General features: G+C 43.9%; 1 protein-coding gene across 2 annotated transcripts in view; it reads right to left on the bottom strand.

The window, feature by feature from the left end:
- Nucleotides 1–19,817, bottom strand: part of CACNA2D3 (calcium voltage-gated channel auxiliary subunit alpha2delta 3) — an 861,794-nt gene that overhangs the window by 220,268 nt on the left and 621,709 nt on the right. For both annotated transcript variants that reach the window (XM_037040694.1, XM_037040695.1), the window contains 3 exons: nt 11,096–11,167; nt 9,700–9,780; nt 303–377 (listed from right to left, as the gene is read on the bottom strand). In XM_037040694.1, the coding sequence (XP_036896589.1) occupies nt 303–377; nt 9,700–9,780; nt 11,096–11,167 (228 nt within the window). The remainder of the gene's footprint in view (nt 1–302; nt 378–9,699; nt 9,781–11,095; nt 11,168–19,817) is intronic.

The raw sequence follows: 19,817 nt of genomic DNA, 5'->3' as shown, positions 1-19,817 counted from the left end.
CTTTTGTTTTATAAAGGTGTCCATTATGATGTGTTTCACTCTGTCTAGAGTTAGAAAAAATTCCGTATATTGGCAGCTGTGAAATAAATGCATACAGATATATATATGGATTTGTATATGAAAGCATGAGAGTAAGTGCATTCAACCAACATGATTTATTTATAGACTAGTAAACTTTAGGAAGCAATATTATGAATGCAGCTTTTAATATGAAAACTGCTGCAAAGTGTCATCATTGTAGAACTGAAGAAAATCTTTTAAAACCATCAAAGCAGAAACACAGTAATAAGTATTTCTCTTACCAGTGGTCTGAGTTCTGGATGCGTCAGGATGTATCCATTGTTTGTGATTGCAAAGGCATAACCGTGAATCCCTAACTGTAAAAGGACGCGAGAAAGAAACCTTCATTAGCTCGCTCCCCGGTGAATTCATAAAGCATAAAGCAGCCCGACATTTAGTAATTTACAGCTTAAACTTGGCATTCATAACCCTTATCAGCACAATATTTCATTAAAATGAATGCAAGGCGCTGATCCTTGACATTTGGTGGAAATGAAGACCTGCCACGGGATAAGCTCAGCAAATAGCACAATTTAAAATGTCACATCCCTGCGTTGACATCAAAGGCTTTACTTTGATTTATTTAAAACAAAAACAATTACTTAAAAAGAAAAAAGAAAGCGGCTAATGTTTCTGGGAAAACGCTGTGTCCAAGTGAACAGAATTTTATCAACCTGAGTGTCTTCCCTCCATCTGTGAGAAGGAAAGAAGCGACCTCATCCTGATTCCCACCGAGGCTTCCTACCAGTCTACACCCACAGGGGCCATCTCAAGCACGCACTCTCCTTGGCAGTCATTTTTTATAATTCTCCAAGGATAAAAGTGTCCCCCCACCCCCGCAAGCCTAGATAGGAGCCTGCCAACCCCTTTTATATCCTTTTGTCTTTAAATTGTGAGGCTGCCAAGCTTTTCCACGCATACTTCCATCGACACAAAGCCTGGGTAATTTTCTATGCAGAGCCTCACTTAATTTATGTTTTCTGACTAAATGGGACTATGGGAAATAGTTTGAGAGCAATGAAATGTTTTATTAGCTTTAAAAAGTATGTAATCAAATTTAACACTGCACTTATTTAAATAATAATCCTGGCTTTTTGACAATATTTCTATTATACAGTTGACTGCACCCATTGGCTACAATAAATTTACCTACAAATCATTCATGTATTAAAATGGCCTCTGGCATAAAACCCATACTGATCTCTCGCTCTGAAGAAAGAAAATGTAACCCACTTTTGCCAGAGTAGTGAAAGGGGAGAAGGAAAAGAATCCTCTATTTCTGCTGAGGAGTTATTTCATAGTTCTGAGCTCTTGCTGCCGATCCCATTCCTGAGTATGATACCCTTAAGTGATCCAGACAACAGAGTTTACAAACCGAGAATGACCCTGACTGCTTCTTAGCCTAACCTCAAAGTGATGCGACATTAACATCAGCGAATTTAACACTGGCAATTAAGTTTCCTTTGCATTACATACAGCAAATACCCACATGGTAGTCAAGGGCAACAGACATTTTCTCCTGGAGTTACCTTGCACAGCAAGTTTTAATTAGATTCTACTTGACTATAATGATAAAAGTATATTTCATTATGCTGCGAAAGATAAACCAGAGATTTCCTATCCTTTGAGATGTATATCATCTCTTTCATCTTGTCTTTTGGAAAAATGTCAGACACAGTCAACACTGCATTAATTACCATTATTATGTCCCAGTTTAATATGGCCTGGAGGGGTCAGAAAGGACTTGGCGCGTTTAGCTTTTTCCATTAAAGGCAAAAGTGGTATTTCATCGCGAAGCTGAACTCAGAATTAGACCAAATAAATGATATTTTATAGTCGGCTAGTATATTCAGTGCCTTCTAATGTACGTTACTTCAGTTCTTGGTGTGCATATAGGAAGCAACACTCAGAAGAAGGTAGAACCCCTCGCTTGTGCTCCCTTCACGCTCTGTACTTCCGCATAGCACTTATTAAAATGATGATAATCAGTTATTCGTGAGTTTGATTTTAAGTTACCAAGGAGGCATCAGTCAAGGGCTTTGAGGATTTAATACCTGTCTCCCTACAAGTTCCATGAAGGCCAAAGCCAAGGCCATGCCATGTGGTTAAAAATACGAGGATGGGTGGTTAGGATGGAGGGAAGAGAAGTAGGGAAACCTGAAAGAGTAAAAGGAGGAAGCAGGGAACAATAAAACGACTGGAACTGAGTGCAGATCCCACAAAACTAACCTCACCTGTGCTTTCTCCCCTGGAGTGCAGGGGCTGAGCTGACCTTCCCACCCAACGTCCTACACTCACTGTTTCACTACCATCCCTGCTTCCTTGGTGCCCGCCCATTCATGCCCCTGCTGACTGTAAGCTGACCCCACCCACCATGATGCCACTAGAACGCCTTTCTCCACAGTTGCCAGTGGCCACCTGCTTACCAACCCCTATAGAAAGCGCCTCTCTTGAATCTTCCTGGTTATATCAGCCCACTTCCCTCTCTTCCTCTACACTTACTCCCTCAGCACCAAGGCCCCATACTCCTGGGCTTCCTCCTTTCTGCAGGACTCTCATCCTCCACTCATTTTCCCTAAGTTTCTGTCCCCAGGGTCCCTTGTCTGCTTTAGCTCTATCCCCAAGTGTCAGCGACCCCTTGGATGCTATGATACCCAGACCCAGGCTGCAGCCTTGGCCTCTCCCTTTGGTGGCAGACCCCAGCACCCAACTGCGTGTCGGTCACTTCCACTGGGACATCCCTCGGGCGCCTCATGGGAGTCACATCCAGTCCGTCACAGCAGCCCTCTCCCCTCTGCTGCTCTCCCTGCCCTCCTTTCCCTACCAGTGCCACGCCACCCACCCCAGGGCCCACATTAGAAAGCAGAGCGTCAGCCTTAAGCTTGTTTCTCTCTTTCATCCCCCACTTCTTGATCCAAGTAGTCACTCACTTTTATCCCAGAAATTACTCACATTCAGCTCCCCCACTGAATGTTGGGGAGCTGCTTCCCAAACCCTACAATCCATGTAGAGTCAATGTAATAGATTTCCACAAGGGTCCTAACTGCTCTTCCTGCCTCAGAGGCTGGCCCCAACCAAGTCACCCTCAAGACTGATCAAAGTCAAATGTAACTCTGGCCGTGCTGCTCCCCTGTGGAAAACCCACTGACAACCTCTTTCGTGTGTAAGATGAGATTCGTGGGCCTGTCCATCAGGTCTCCCCAGGGTCCGGTCTCTCCCTATGTACGCGGCCCTGCTTTCTTCCACCCATTGCCCCTCAGGGCACATGTTAGTGACCACAACCCCCTGTAGTTTTCTCTCCCTCCTAAACCTTGACTCACACAGTGCTAGCTGCCCAAAGCACCGCTGTTCCTCATCTGTCCGTAGCTAATTCTCACCCATGCTATGAGCTCAGCCTCATGATTATTGCCTATTAAAACATCTCCTGACCTTCCCTGATGTTTCCTCTTTTCCATACCCTGTTCCCGTAAAGCCCAGCGAATTTCTCCATTACTCCCTTCAACCATGTGCATGAAACTACACCTACTTTTCTGCCTCCTAACCCTGGCTGGTTTTCTTTCCTTCCTGTCTAGATAAGACAGTGCCTCCCCATCAGAGTGGGCTCTTTGTGGACAAGGAGCCGTCTTACTCACCTCTGACTTCTACCACCCCTAGCATATGTCTGGCACATGACAGGTGCTCCGGTTAAGGTTTGTGTATATTGAAGATGTTTTTCACCTTTTTAGCCAAATATTAGCTAGTTCTTCTTTAAAGTATAAACTAAAGTTCATATTTAAAATGAGCCAAAAAGGAGAAGATGACTTGCAATGGCAGGTGCATACTCACTCGTTCTCAAGGCTGTAACTGAGAAAGTCTTCCTGACATTCAGAAACTATCTGGTTAAAATCCTTCCCAGGAGAACAGTCTGAGAAAATGACATCAGAATGTTTTGGTGGTTGGTTGGTGACATATGGATATAACCGAATGTGGATGTGAGAAGAGAAATTCTGAGCAAATCTCAAAACACATTCTGTGGGTGAATCTCTCAGAAAACCAAAAGCTTATAAGATGACAATGTCCAACATTTTTTTTTGGCCGCAAATCAATATGCTGATGAAATCCCTAATTTTTATTTCATCTGAAATAGAACCAGTCTCCCTGTCCATTACAATGTGCAGTCCCATGGAATAATAGAGAACAGATCGGACACAGGCCTTCCAGCACTCGGGGCTGCCAAAGGGGCCTTCATCCTGGAGCAGGCTCCCCTGGGGGCCAGGAGGCCTGTGGTCCAATGGCCGGGAAGGGGGCGCTTCCCTTCCAAGTGCAGGGGGCTTTGGGCTAATGAAGTGAACCCAATTATAAAATGGCTTGTTACCTTAACAGAGGCGGTGGTGTCTGGAAATTATTGCTGGGGTGTCTGGAATTCTTAATAAAAATTATAGGAAGTCTGATTGCTTGTGGGAAAATCTATGAAGCTAAGGGAAAAGAAAGAATTCTATCTTCTGGGAAAACCCCAGGAGCCAAGAGCTGACTCATCTTTACAAGGTGTTAATCGGGACGGAAAGGTGTGAGCCGCACTCCGCTCCCCGGAGCTCCTCTTCTGTGTGAGGGAGGCTGGCTGTGCCGCGCGTCCCGGGCTGACAGACACACCTCTTCCCAAGGCCTTCTGTGCGGAGTGGAGGAGGAGCAACTTAGGTTTACGTATGTCATACCTGTGTCTCTGGTTCCCAGCCCAACCCTTGGGAAGGCATAAAACAGAGATGTCTCTATCGCAGGGACTGCTGCTTAATTTTCTATAGCTGACCTTCCCCTATTCTCTTGTTAAACTTTGTTTCATTCATCTTTTTTACTAGCAAGTTACATTGAGAAAGTTACTTCAAGTTCCCTCAACTAAAAATGGAGCCAAGATACACCCACTTCATGGGAGCATAATATGGGCATAATATGGGTTCAGTGGGAATAATGCATGTAAAGCATTTTTGTCATACCCCACGGTAAAAAGTTCAATAAGTCTCATTGTTTTATTTTAACTATTATTGTTAATATTTTAACTATTGTTTAAACTATGATTATTATTACTGTCATTTATTGTTCTTACTGGCTTCAGAGCAGTGGTTTTCACCTGGTGCCCCACAAGACTTTTTAAAACATGCGGGACCTGACAGTTTAGTCAGGGACACTGACCTCTCCCCCCTAGCCTGTCACATAAAAACATGACAACAGCCAACACAACAACAGCTGGCCAGTGTGAAGGAATCAAAATTACACCTGTGTTTTTTTTTTTCTGTCCAAACTTTAGTCATTGGTGTATGTGCGCCATGAAAGGGAACAGGCTGAAAATCGCTGCAGCAGCTAAAAATCACGGCTGAGTGGCTGTGAAAACTGGCAAGTAATTTTGACTTTGGTGCTTCAGTTTCTTTAGCTGTGAAATGAAGGGAGCGGCAACAAGGACTCCTAGCAAGTGAGATAATGTGATAGAGAGCTCAGCCCCCTCCCTGGTAGAGAAAGCTTTGAGAAATCCACTCACAGGGTAATTACGATCAATTTCATATTATGTTCATATTTTCTTGATTTATTGGGCATATACCAAGTAATGACCCTCTACTTGGGGTTCTACATCTTCTCATATGAAATAAGAGGCTTAAGAATTGTTTGGAAACATCCTTCCAAGGCGGGATGCCCTTCCTTAAACAGAGGACAGGAGTTCTGGGCATCTGGGTCTGAGGCTCCAGTAAAAGAAATCCACTGTCTGTAGGGAACTCCAATCTCCCCCTCATCCTGAGGCTTTCAGTCTCTGGGCAGCGGCACAATTCCCAGCACTTGCTTATGTGGGTTTGGATCAACCAGCTGTGCCAACCTGAACTGTACAAACCTTGGGGAGGGCTGAGGCTGGTTGTCAGAGCCCCTGTGGGGCAGCAGAAAGAAGGCCTTCATCGTCTCAACAAACCCAAGCAGGAGAGTTCTGTTGCTAAGGAGGTCACATTTTGTGAGCCCGGAAAGCTCAAGTTCATTTCCTCTTTGTTATTCGGGTGACTTTATAATTTGACCAACTAAATGGCATTACCATGCGGGAACGGGCATACAGACGCTATATACCCAGTAAGAAGTGCAGGGAAGAGCCAAACCTCTGGGGACGCTGAGAAGCCTGGGCCGACCCGTGGGGATGCACGGCTTATGGATGGGGGTGATGGCACTAATGCCCAAAGCTGAGGGCAGAAGGGCCATCACTGCAGGATAAACAAACCCCCATGGTCCTCACTCCTCAGCCCTCCACGTTCCCATGGACTGTTTTGCTTTCTTAGGAAAAATGGAAGGGAGAGCAAGATAATTTGGGGTGGCTTATGGGCCCCGGTTGTTAAGCTTACTAGCCAGAACCACCTAGTGAGCGTCAGTCCCTTCCAAATCCCTTCCATCCTCGCAGTTAGATCAGAAGAGAGCATTTCCATTTAGTACTGCTTCAACACTTGCCTTTGATACTACCTTAAAAACAGAGAGAACAGACCTCAAGTTCAGAACCTTGGATTACTAAGCAATCATTTAACACCGTGGTTTTTGTTTTTATGATTTTTTAAATAATTATCCTCCATCATGGCAAATAACACAGGCTTTTCATTTTAAAATGGTGCTATAGTGTTTCCTATTAAAATTGAAGTGAGTGAAGAAAGTTTTGAGTTGATTTACAAGTGAACTTTTAAGTAAATAATGGTACAGACGGTACATGAGCGTGGCAACAAGTCGTGAAGTGGTACGTGAATGGCTTACATCTTTCGAAGCACATGGGTAAGGAGTTACACAGACCTGGCTCATATCACACTCACCACTTCCTGCTTATATGGCCCTGCACTCTGTGAACACACGTCCTGGAACCTGAGCCTCCTTATGAGTAGAATGGATACAGCAGCACAGCACTTGCCTGAGGAGGGTTTGCTGACACGTGGGTAATGCACTTTGTACAGCACCAAGTTCTAGTCCAATGTTATCTGCTAATGTTGTCCCATTAGGAACACAGTCTTGTACTGCAAAATGATGCACCTGTCAGTTTGCATCCAACCCTCTGAGGCTTAACCTGATCATTTTGGCTGTAGCCATCCTTTCAGCTAACTTGCTTGGACAAGAGTTTGCTCTGGTGCCCAGTGACTGGCTGATTCATTTTCTTGCTCTTATCTCAACACTCTGTCAAAAGGTGGGCCTGTGCTTGTCATCAAACTTAAGAATCCTGCCTAACACTCATGACCTTGTGTCATAAGCCTTTCCCCATGCCTTTCAAAATCCCTGGAAAACCTCATTTTTAAAGGTGACAGAGGATCCCAGAGTGTGGTTGCCTTGTTATTCTCTTGGGCATCCTGGCTTAGCAAAGGTTCCGTGGATATGAAATCCACAGGTGCCTGAATCCGAGATGGGAAAGGTGTCAGCAGCTCTTTGCAGGCAGTATCCCACAGGGAAGAGGGCTATGGGGACCAGGATGTAAGGTGTCACAACTGTCTCTTTGACCAGTGCGTTACCGTTGTTCCCAATTAATGACAACAGTCAATGCTTCACAAAAGTCTATGAGCAGGTTCTGTTGTTATCACCATTGGATAGAAGAGGATTTGAGAGGCCAGTCCACACCAGGCAGGGCCCTGTGCCCATCTGCCTCCAGAACTCTAAGTGCTGCCTTCCTTCCGCTGAGGCCAGGCAGGCCCATGGGATTCTCCCAACTGTGGTGAATTAGGCTCAGCATGGAAGGAGGTAGTAAGGAAGGGGCCCTGCCAGCCAGCCAACTATCAAATATTCCATCCAGATGGGGGCAAAGGGAGCCCTTGTCAATCCATGCGTGGGCCTAAAATGAAGGCAGGAAAGCCAGTGTGCTCAGTGCTGGGGGGAGAGAGAGCGGGTATGGCTCCACCCTTGTGCAGTCAGGGGGACCATGTCAGCTCAGTGGACACCTCTTAGGACCAGGAGTGGCGTCCACTCTCTGCCCCGTCCCGCACTCCCATGCTCACACACACATTGAAAAAGCTCTTGGGCAGGTCTGCATGGCTGCGATGGGAGGTAAGGAACACCTTTTGATTGGCTTTTCTGAGGATCCCTCACTAGGCAACAGGTGAGAGTTTCCAGTATGGGGCTCAAGAATCTGGGCTATCTACTTCAAAGGGGAACCTAACCATGTCATTCCCCTGGCTAACATGTGTATCAAAAAATAAAATGATCACATCTCAATTTATGATTTCATGTGTGATTGTTCAGGCTGAGGCTGATAATTTTTTTAAAGTGAGTCTATTTAAATTTTGAAAAGGCCTGTTCACTAACTATACAGGCAGCAAAAAGGCAAGGCAATGTGTTAGACTAGTGGATCCCAGTATGTCCACTGGTCTGATTTCATTAAAGTGCTTACTGAACTACAGCAGCATACCTCAAGCAGCTAGGGAACATAAATACCAGTGAATGTTATCCCCAGGGACTCCAAAGTGGCTACTGCCACCATACCACCTTCACAGCAACTTGTCATCCCTCTGCTGACCCATTTGTCAGCTTCAGATGGCTCCTTGTGTTGTGCCAACCTGCCCCAGACAGGGCAGTCCCCAACCCACAAACCACCAGGAGGTCATGTGGGAGTCAACATGCTTGTTATCATGAAAACTGGAGTAGGTCTGACTGAAGGTGGCCCTGGGGCTCAGGAATGCCCCTCTGTCTCCAAATGTTTATTTAGAAAAACTAAGTAAATCAAAGGAATAGTTCTGGGAACAGATAGCTGGGAACATAGCATGGGCCATGAAAAGGAGAAAGCATGACCCCCTCTCTCCCCAAGGCAGGGCTGGTCTCACATACAAAGCTGGGTGCTAGCTTTTCCACACCCCTTTCTGAGCCTCTTCCATCTAGTGCTCCTTCTCCACGGGCCCTGTGTCTTTCAATGCTACTCATGTTGTTCTAAACTCCCAAAGCAGTGGCCTACCAAGGCCTGCTTTATCTTTGCTCCAAAAATTACCTACTTCTACTTTACCCCCTCAGTTACATCCAGAGTTAAAAAGAACCTACAATTCTTTTGGTCCACAGGTTTTAATTTAACATTAGGAAAAGAATATTTATTTCTAACCCATCACCTTCTAAAACAGAGGGGATAGTCTTTCAATACAGTCAGTGTTCATTTTTTTCTCTGTGCCTCATTGGGTTTCTATTAAGAGGTAACAGAGTTTGGAGGGTCCTCAGACTAAGGTTAGTCAGATCTGCCTAGAAGACCGTCAGAGAAGTTAGACCTGTTTAGACTTCCACAGACTTATGTAGACTTCTACAGGCCCACACAGACTTGGGTGGGCATGCCCAGACCTACTCGGATCTTCCCAGGCTATTACTATTCTAAGAAAGAAAGAAAGAGAGAGAGAGAGAAAGAAAGAGAGAGAGAGAGAGAGAAAGACAGAAAAAAAGAAAGAGAGAAAGGAAGGAAGGAAGGAAGGAAGGAAGGAAGGGAGGGAGGGAGGGAGGAAGGGAGAGAGAGAGAGAGAAAGAAAGAAAGAAAAAGAAAGAAAGAAAGAAAGAAAGAAAGAAAGAGACTCTTCCAGAAAGAGAATAGAAGGGCCTTTTTGCTTTGTGTTTTGGTAGTAACTATGGCAGATTGTGAAATTACCTTGGACATTTATTTGGACATTTATTTGGTGCTTGGCTACTAAATGAGTGATGCATTACCTTGTATTTGGGGATGGTTTTCAGGAGTTCTTTCACTGGGACATCTGTGCCAACCACACCTAGAAGAATGCCCTTCGATCTCTGTTGCAAACAAACATTAAACAATAGTGTTAAGTTAATTTGGTAGAAGAATGAGAACATTATGAGAAGCCACAAACCACAGGTCACCGTCCGGTGCCTTCTCCAAAATGATAGAGATGGAGGATTAACCCAGATCTCTAAGAAGAACCCTCTTCTATTCCCCATCCCCCACTGAAAATATTACTAGATAAGCATGGTAGCTTCTCGGGCCAAACATCTACAACTCTCAACACACATGCTTACCAAGACACCCCAATTCTCTTCCCTCTCATGAAAATGAAGAACTGATGTGCAGAAGCACTAAAATTTCAGCAGCTAGGGACTGTGATCATTAATCAGTTTCTCTCATGGAAGCTTTCTACAGGACAGACTTATAGCGTGTTAACTGCTTTCTCAATTTACACTGCCATCTGGTGCCCAGGAGACAGCGACTAAATAGCGGGAGAAAGAAGAAATAACCCTAAGATTGTTAGCAGCCAGTTGGCACCAAGAACGAAGTTAAATGAATAGGCCTTCGGGGTCCCAGTTTCCAAGGTCAATGTGACGTGCTGAAACTTTCCAATATCAGATATGCCTTCTGAAAAAAGATACAAATTGCTCCTGTCCATTGTTTTCCCCAAATCCCAGTCCCCCCAGAACCTCCGAATGTGACCCGATTTGGAAACTGGTTCTTAGCAGCTGTAATTAGTTAAGAATCTTGAGGTGAAATCGTCCTGGAGTTAGGCTGGGGCTTATACCCAATGTCTGGTGTCTTTCTAAGAAGAGGGGAAGACAGAGAGACATATGAGACCAGGAGACCATGTGAGGGCTGAGGCCAAGATTCGAGTCCTGCTACCACCAAGCAAGGGAAGCCTCGGGCCACGCCAGGATTCCCTAGAGCCCTCAGAAAGCATGGCCCTGCTGACACCTTGATTTTGGACTTCTGGCCCCCTAAACTATAAGAATAAATTTCTTTGTTTTAAGCCACACTCTTTGTTCCACACTTTGTGACCACAGCCCTAGGAAACTAATACAATGCGGGCAACTACAAATCAGAGACTGGTTGCCCACCATAACCAAGGATTCCCTCCATGGTTTCCTTGCCCTGGTCATTTAACACAAATTTTGGAAAAGTTCCACATACTGTATAATGATACCTGCTCAAATTCCTCCTGTCTGTGCTTGAGTTCATGATTTAACAGCAGGGTTAAATGTTAGGAAAAAATAGATATAGTCTTTTGAATGAATGAATGAATGTGACCCACGCTTGAGTCAGAAGGGGCCTCAGAAAACAACCCTCCTGGCATCAAGCAGGAAGAAGAGCCACTGTACTCACGGTTTCGTTCTGCTTACTAAACACAGGCATGGCGACTGTGGTCATCAAGACGAGGCCCTGATCATCAGCAAGCTAGATGGAGAGAAAAAAGCCTGTTACCCGAGAGTGATCTGGAAACCACAGGGAGGCCATGCCCCTTGGCCATCTCCTTTTTTGCTGATGTGGGGTGGCAGGGGGTGGCAGGGGATGGACCAGTGTCCATTCAAGCCTCTAGCCTAAGAGGCAAGGCAACACCCCTGGTTTGCAGGTGAGGATCCCAGCCCCTGGTTGGGGAAACAAAGTCAGTTGCTCCAGCTCATCTGTTTGTCACAGCCATTTTGGTTCAATAAAGCCTTGTTGGATCTTAGGGATTCATTTTATTTTATTGACACAGATCGCTTTTATAATTTAACTTTATAGACACTTATGTTCAATATGTGCAATGTTAATGCTTCTCTGTATTCTGGAAATTGGGGATCAGATAGCATGAGTGTAAGGGGTTTATAGTTGCCCCTGCTGAAAATAATGGAATCTGGAAACATTTACTCTCCCAATGTAGTTGAGTCAAGACCTTTTTGGATCTCTCCATATCTTTGCATGCCAGTCCCAGATGAAAAACAAAACTAAAAACTAACTTGATAATCCGATCCCTAAAATTATTGCTGAGAAGCTAAATATTTTTCCTGAAAGAACAACCTTTGAAATGTGGCACATCACACATTCTGTCACCCTTTGACAAATGCACTGAGACCCAGCAGCACACCTGCTTTTCACACAGTGTTGGGAAATAGGCGGGGACCCCTGCTCTGCCCCCAAAACAAATGGAGAAACAGAGTCCTGGACCCCAATAGGCATTGGTCCAAGACAGACCTGGTTCTAATTCTCAGCTCGACTCTTTATTAACTGCATTGGCTAAGGCTCCATGTCCTCAGATAAGATAATGCCAATTATTCCCCACTATTGTTGCCATGAAGATAAAATGTGAAGCAGTCTAGCAAGGAACCTGGCATATGAAGGTGCTCAAAGGATGCCAGTTCTTTTTCCTGCCTTCTAGACCACACGGCTAGTAAGTAGCAGAGTCCAGATCGAGATCAAAGCATGTGACACTGCTGACGGAACCAAAATCATCACGGCAAGCCTGCCGGGAGAAGAGTACTTTTTGGTTTCACAACCCTTTCAAGCCTCAAGTAAAGCAACTTAGGAAGGAGACGCCATTATCTTCAGTCTAGAGAATTTTTTGATGTTTGGGCACCTCTTCATAGCTTTAATTCCATGGGAAAATCAGGTATGGCTTTCCCAGTCTTCTCAGGAACAGGCATTTATAAAGAAAATATCCTAAAATCTAGAGGCCCCCATGCACCTAGGTCCCCATGGACTCACTGTCCTCTTGAGAAAAGTTCATTAAAACTTAGTCCCTTTTCTACCTGTCCTGTTCTTCAGAGGTTTTCTGAACTACGTAGCCTCACTACTCATAATGTGGTGCACAGAGTAGCAATACCTGCGTGCGTTAGAAATGCACAATTCCCAACGCCACTCTAGACCCTCTGATATGAACGTTTGCTTGAATAAGTATGCATATTAAAATACGAGAAGCACTGTTATAGACCAGTCCTTTCCAGCATCAATAATCATGATAACTAAAGAGAAGCACGTGTAGTTGGGAAAAACTCCTAATAGAAATGGAAGGTCCATGTGTTTCTAGTTTTTCCTCCATATCCAGATGGGCCTATATTCCCATACAATAAGCAAGATGGCACAAAAATCTCATAGTCCCTCAAGGGCTGGAGAGTCCTGATGTGATGGTTAATTTTGTGTGTTAACTTAGCTAACCCATGGTGCTGAGTTGTTTGATCAAACACTGGTCTCGATGCTGTTGTGAATAATATTTTAGATGTGATTAACACTTGAATAAGTAGACTTTGATTAAGCATATTACCCTCCATAATGTGCGTGTGTCTTATTCAATGAGTTGAAAGTCTTAAGAGAGATCTGAAAAAACAGATCTCACAGGGAAGAAGAAATTCTGCTTCCAAACTGCCTTCAGACTCACTAGCAAGACAAATTCTCCCTGAATTTCCAATCTGACAACCTGCCCTGTAGACTTAAATGTCAGCCCCACAATTGTGTGAGACAATTCCTTAAAATAAATCTCTCTCTCTCTCTCTAAATACATCAAGAAAAAAAATATATATATATACATCTTCCAAAGTTCTGTTTCTCTGGAGACCCTTACTAATACATACGGTATTCATGTAAGCTATTATTTGGGACAACCTAATTTGGGTGTTAGAATAAGTAAACAAAACTTTAGCCTAATATTAATAACTAAATAAAATTAACTATGAGCTACTGTTGGCAATTATTATTGCCAAGCACCAAGTCAAACACTTTGTGAAAACAGGGTTCCAACAACTTGCCGAAAGTACTTCAAATATAATGTGGATGCCATTGAGGACATGCAAGGCTGTTTTCAACAGCAGAACCAGTGCACAGTAAATCTCTCTCAGAATCAGAAATCTTCCCATATTCCAACTCCTTAAGTGATCCTTAATGCTGTAAAGATAACTTATTTGAGATGATCCATAACCCTGGGCAACTTCCACTTGGTAACTCAAATCAAAAGTTCAAGCGATGCCAACATATATCATGAATGAAATCAAAACATACCATTGGCAATAATGAGAAATGAAGCTTTCCCCTCCCCCCTGCAACCAGTAACAATCAATTATAAATCACTGGTCACTGTTCTGGTACGAACACAAGATCATGGGTAACTAATTTCCAAATATTAAGCCAGGATACAGTGTCAACACCACTCAGGGACTAATGCCAAATGTAATTATTGCATCATCATTACCTAAAAAAATTTCTCATAATATTGCATTTGAACTGAAACTACTCACTTGTAACCAGCCCCAGGTAAACAGAGGAAATGCGGTGAGCTCAGTCTAGCCACTCTGCTATGAGCTCACCTACTCTCCTAGGGGCAGTTGTGGCCCAGACGGGACTGGCTTGGCCAGAACCCTAACCTGTACCTTCCTGGTACATAAGCTCATCAGTGTGGTCACGAGGGCTGGCAGGACCCTGACCTTACCACTTGTACAACATGAAGATGCTCTTTGGCGCCCACCTGCTCCTTTTTTCCCAGTCTCCACAGGTCTGGCTTTTGTGAATCTTAAACATTTCATGGAAAAGGAACATCAATTTGGAAGTTGATTTGCACTGTGAGTATTTTATGATCGAAAGGCATTCAGTACTCCTGCCATAGGAAATAGCAGCCCGTGGCAAAAGTTTTCTTCCAGACCACCAAGCAGAAGTTATGCAGCCAACCACAGCCAGACACGCTCTGTCCCTGAACACTAGGGGGTCCCTGCTTTTCTCTGGCCCCTTAACCTGTAGCAGCTGCTGAGGCAAGAGCTGCTTATGATTCATATGTGTGGCTTCCAAGAATAACGCAGACGGAGAGTCAACATTCATTTTCCAAAGAGTAGGAATGGGAGGGGGCGGGTCACCATGGTCCATCTCGGCAAAATCCCATTAACTCAGGTCCAAGTGGGAATCCTAAAATGAACTGCCATTCAATTACACTTGCCCAGGCTTTTGAACAGGGCTCTGAAATGCCTAGTTGTGGTGCTCTGTTGTATAATATGTGTATATTATTCCATATCCTTCATTTCCTATGCTACATAATGGGACCATTCTGGTATCAAAGGAAATGATGAATAATAATACTGAACACCTGGTTTATAAAACGCAAACTTGCTCAACAGATTGACTGCTTCCTGTTAGCTTCCCAAGTTAATCATGCATGTGGGCTCATATGAATATGCATTTGGATTCATGTGCGAGGTACGGGCAGCTATGCCAGGCCTGAATTCCTAATGCTCGATTTGCTTTCCACGGGTGACAATACTCGGCAATGCAGACAGCTCTCAGATGTGGCCCCAGATAAGATAACAGCACCGCAGTTGTGGTCCATCCGTTCTGCTGCCAGGACTGTTGTTATTCATTGATTCCCTTGATAAACATTCCCTGAGCATCAGCTATGTGCCAACTTCCATGCCATGTGCTGGAAGCCAGCTAGGAATGAGACACAGGTCTTATCCTTAGGGAACCCCAAGTACCCCAGAGAAGACAGAGGCGAATGAGTTGAAGGGAGAGGAACCGGTGGGGCAGGCACACAGGCTCTCATTGTGTGAGCAGGGGAGCAGGTTTCTTAAGGACCAGCCTGGGCTAAAGAAAAAATGTTTGTCATTGACTGACATCTGCCTGGGGTTATGTGGCAGATTCAGAAAGCTTCCTGAAAGCCAGTTTACTGTCATCGGGACTACGTTCCTTGCCGCACTGCAGTTTCAGCCCGTTGTTTTATACTTAAGAATATTTATGAATGAAACAATGCAAGAAGATAGTTTTAAAAATCACCTAGCACCTTTCTTTCCATCTTTTAGAAATATCATCCCCTTCCTTTAGGAAAATCCTCTTCGCCCCTTCTACCATAAGGTTCTCTTGACTGGTACACTTCTCATCCTGCACATGGCTGGGCATTAGACCAGGCTGAGCCAACCAGAGCACCACACACACATGCATGCACACAAAGACACACACCTTCCCCGGGCCACACTGACTGGTTTATTATGAGGCACATGATCCAAGATAGGCTATCTGGTTTTTTTTTTTTCTTTTTTCTCACCTGGACTAATAGGAAAAACTCTCTACCCTCCTCTGTGGACAGTTAGAAGAATGTTAGCCTGATGTCATGCAGGCATGTCCTCTCCCACAGAGCAATGACTGAGAAAATACAGTCACCCAAGATAGAGGAGAGATGAGTATGTGTGATGGGGAAAATGGAGACGGAGAGGCAGAGAGGGAGAAAGAGGGTCCCAGTCCCTGGATGCCTTCTTCATTCCTAAGGCTGGCTCTGCCCATGCCTTTTTCCATTATAGGTTACTTGAAGCAGTAAACTTTCCCCTTTCCCCCAAATGAAGATGAATTGGATTTGTGACTCTTTTAACAGGAGAGCCTTGACTTGTGCAAGTGCCAACATTAGCCATAAATGACCTACATAGATTTAGACACCCGTGGAGGAGGTCCTAAGTGCCGTGTGCACCCCATACAGGGGAGATGTTTCTGAGGCCAGAAAGACCAAAGGGAAAAATGGCCCCAACATTCCTGAGTGGTTGTGTGTCCTTCCTACAAGGGAGGAAATTTAGGTGCCCTCCAAGGACCAAAATACTGAATGGCAAGAGACAGTAATTTGAAGAAACAACGAATTTTTAAGATGGTCTATAAAACTATTGTCATCAGGATTTTGTGTAAAACCATCATAATAAATAGACATTTGCCTGCTTTGGAAAGAGAACCTGAACAAGACATTGCAGAACTGGTCTGTTTGGGGCTGTGCCAGGACACAAGTGCAAGGACAGAAAGGAAAGAGGACAGAGAGGGAGATGGTCTGCAGGCACTGCAAGGGGCCCAGAAGGCTCTTTAGATTGGGGCCGGTTGTGGACATCTGTTATGGTGCCTTCTTTAGATCTCCATTTGGAGGAAGCTTGCCAGAGCCAGTGGCAGGACCCTCTGTTTCTCTTGAAGCTGGAGGCTCCTGAGGGTGAGTGCCAAACCCCAGAAAAAGGAGGCACGCTGGATGCCAGGCTCTGAGAAGGCATTTGGGCGAGTTAAGGGAAGCATGCCTGGCAGCTCATTTGAGGGCTGCCAGGTGGTTTTCAGCAGATCCTTCTGCCAGGTCTGCTTAGCCCTGGAGGCTTGGGCTCGAAGACTGGATTGTGTACCAAAGGGTAGCTCAGCTCAGAAAGAGACTGGTTCTGAGCCAGGAATAAAAGCCAACTCAGTAACTCTCCTTACATATTATATTTCTTCTATACTTTGCTCCCCTTGTTTGTATGTTTTTTCTTTTCTTATTAAAATTGATCAATGTATTGAGCACATCATGTAAACATGTAACATAACACATGAGTGTTTTATATATGTATGCATCTAACCTGTGAGTACACAGCTGCATTTCTGCTCTGCCTTCCTTCTAACACCTGAGAGGAACTCAACTTGCACTCCAAGAAAAGACACTGCCGCTGTCTAGTGGCAGTTGGGGTGAATTGCAGGCACACGATCCTGGGAGATAAGCCATTTTCAGGGTATGGCCTAAGCAATAGAAATGTTTTTAAATGGAAGCCAATGTCACTTAGCTCCTCTCCAGTGGAAGCAAAAATAGGCTGTATCAACTCTTAGTTCTGTCAACAACCTTTGTCTTCATAGGAAAACAATAGAACTATGAGGTGGGAAAACACAGCTGAGTACATCTTTAAACAGCAGATGAAATATTTTGATTCTTTCAGGTAAGCAGAATGTGACAGGGCAGTCCTGGAAGGGGATTTTTTTAAACACTTTCTCAAATGCAACTTCAATGAAAAGGAAGCCAACTCCTCAGCATTCTCCCCTCTCCCCTCTCCATGAGCTTAAGTTTATCAATGACCTGGGAATCCCCAAGGGTCATTCTCTGGGTACCACATGCTGAGGGCAATGGGGACAGGGTGGAAACAGATGGCACTCATGTCCTCCAGTTCTCATACTCCACGGTGAAGGGAGAGCCAATAGTAGAAAGTTATCGGACTAACACTCTGAATTAGTTGGTGGAAGGATCTGGGAGAAGAGCGGAGACACATAGACGTGGAAAAAGAGACAAGAACAGAATACGTGGCTATGTAGAGACCCTCTACACACACATCACAAAAGACCCCAGGGGGCCCTTCCCTCCTATTCCCAGACCTAAAAAGTCCCCTGTACCCACCCCTTTCAGTGCCTACCCACTTCCCCCTCCCAAACCTCCCCCCCCCTCCCTCCATCGCAACAGCCTTTATCCTCAACACTGAAAAGAGATGTCAGAAAAAAATCTAGACAGAACCATACTTGATGATTGCTCCTAACTTCCTGTATTGGTTCTATGCAGAAGGACCTTTTCTCTGGACACATAACCCAGTGGACATACAGATACAAGAAGAATGCAGGTGAAACCCATTGAAATCTGGAAACAAAATCCTATTGGTGCATCTTATGTGTATAAAGGGAGCACGGGATCATCACTTTTGTTGCTTGGCTAATGGCGACATTATCCAACTCTGAATTTTACTCTCATTTTGATTTCTACAGCTGTAATGGCAATCATGAAATTTGCTGGCTGTTTTAATAGTGGTCAGTTTTAAATGAGTAGCTTTACACATGTATGCATAGGTACAAACTGATTCACTCAATAGCCTAAAATAATTTTTGAAATGAGAAGTGAAAGAATAGCTTCCCTCTATGATAAGACCAAAGGATTCTAAATAGTGTACATCTCTAATTAAGCATTTATCTCTTTTCTGTGTGACTGAAGTTATTAGTAACAAGAAAATCCCCATAGATTCTCATCTACAGAAGCATTTTGTAAATAAAACCCCCAATAGCATATGTTAGCAATGAATATTAATGCCTAAAAATAAATAATGATGATAATAATTCTTTTTTAAAAATCCCTTTTGCATAAAAATCAAAATAGTCCTTCATACAATTGTAACATTTCATTTTCACATGAAAATGTTATCCGAATAAGGTTTAATATTCTTTTTTTTAAACTTAATTTTTAAAAAAAGATTTTATTTATTTATTTATCTTTAGAGGGGAAGGAGAGAGGGAGAGAAACATCAATGTATGGCTGCCTTTTGTGCATCCCCTGCTGGTAGTTAGCCTGCAAGGAACTGGCCTGCAACCCAGGCATGTGCCCTGACTGGGAATGGAACCGCGATCGTCTGGTTTGCAGGCCCGCACTCAATCCACTGAGCTATGCCAGCCAGGGCCAGGTTTAATATTCTTGGTTAAACATATTATACATGCTTGTTCGTATTTTGGATGTTCTTTGTAGCAAGAGGTTTAGCAAAAGCAGGCACTATTATTTTTAATTGAAGAGCTGACTCTTTCCATGTAAGCAATATTGTCTGTCTTTCATACTACTACTCAGATGAACTGTTTCTCTTCTAAAATCTAGACAAGTTACTAACAACTATTACTTAGATTCTTATTTTGCACTGGCACTTTTCAATATTGTTGCAAGATGCCTGAATCTTATGTAATATAAGGCATGAACAAAGTATCAGTGGAGCACGAGAATGGAAATAGAAATAAATAAACCTTCAAGTGACATGTGGCCTTGCTTCACGTGTGATTGCCTTGGTAGAGGGTAGTCACATGGTCCTGGGGAGCGGTGCTTACGTGCCCTCTTGCTTTCAGCCCAGGCATTTTCTCTTCTTACTGAATCAGTTACTTGCACCTGAGATTTGGAGATCCTGCATTCTTATAAGATTCACTATGTTTTAAGTTGTCTAAATACAAAAGTAAACAGATTTCCTCTTTGAACTTTAACTGCAACTTGTGTGAACTAAATTGCTGAATTTGTTCTCTCCTTTTTTAACAACCCAAAGACAACATTGTCTTGATAATGTTGGAATATCTATTAGCATCTCAAAATAACTTTCCTCTAATAGAGTTGCTAGAGTTCAGGAAAATATTTACTTTGTTCACTTTTCCCCTGGTGTTTCTGAGGTGTAAGTCCTCAAGCAGAGGAATATGTTTTATGAGTAAACATCTACATAGAGGAGGATGCTGACTTTGACAAGGGAGACACATAAATAAAGTCACAGGCTTTATTACAGAGAGATTATTACAGACTAACATATCTGAAAGTTGTCTTAGGAAACCAGTT

The sequence above is a fragment of the Sturnira hondurensis genome, unplaced genomic scaffold (assembly GCF_014824575.4).
Source record: "Sturnira hondurensis isolate 20B ecotype Veracruz unplaced genomic scaffold, ASM1482457v3 Scaffold0002840, whole genome shotgun sequence".
NCBI lineage: Eukaryota > Metazoa > Chordata > Mammalia > Chiroptera > Phyllostomidae > Sturnira > Sturnira hondurensis.
The sequence above is the reverse complement of the archived record's forward strand: the minus strand, read 5'-3'. Positions and strand labels throughout refer to the sequence as shown.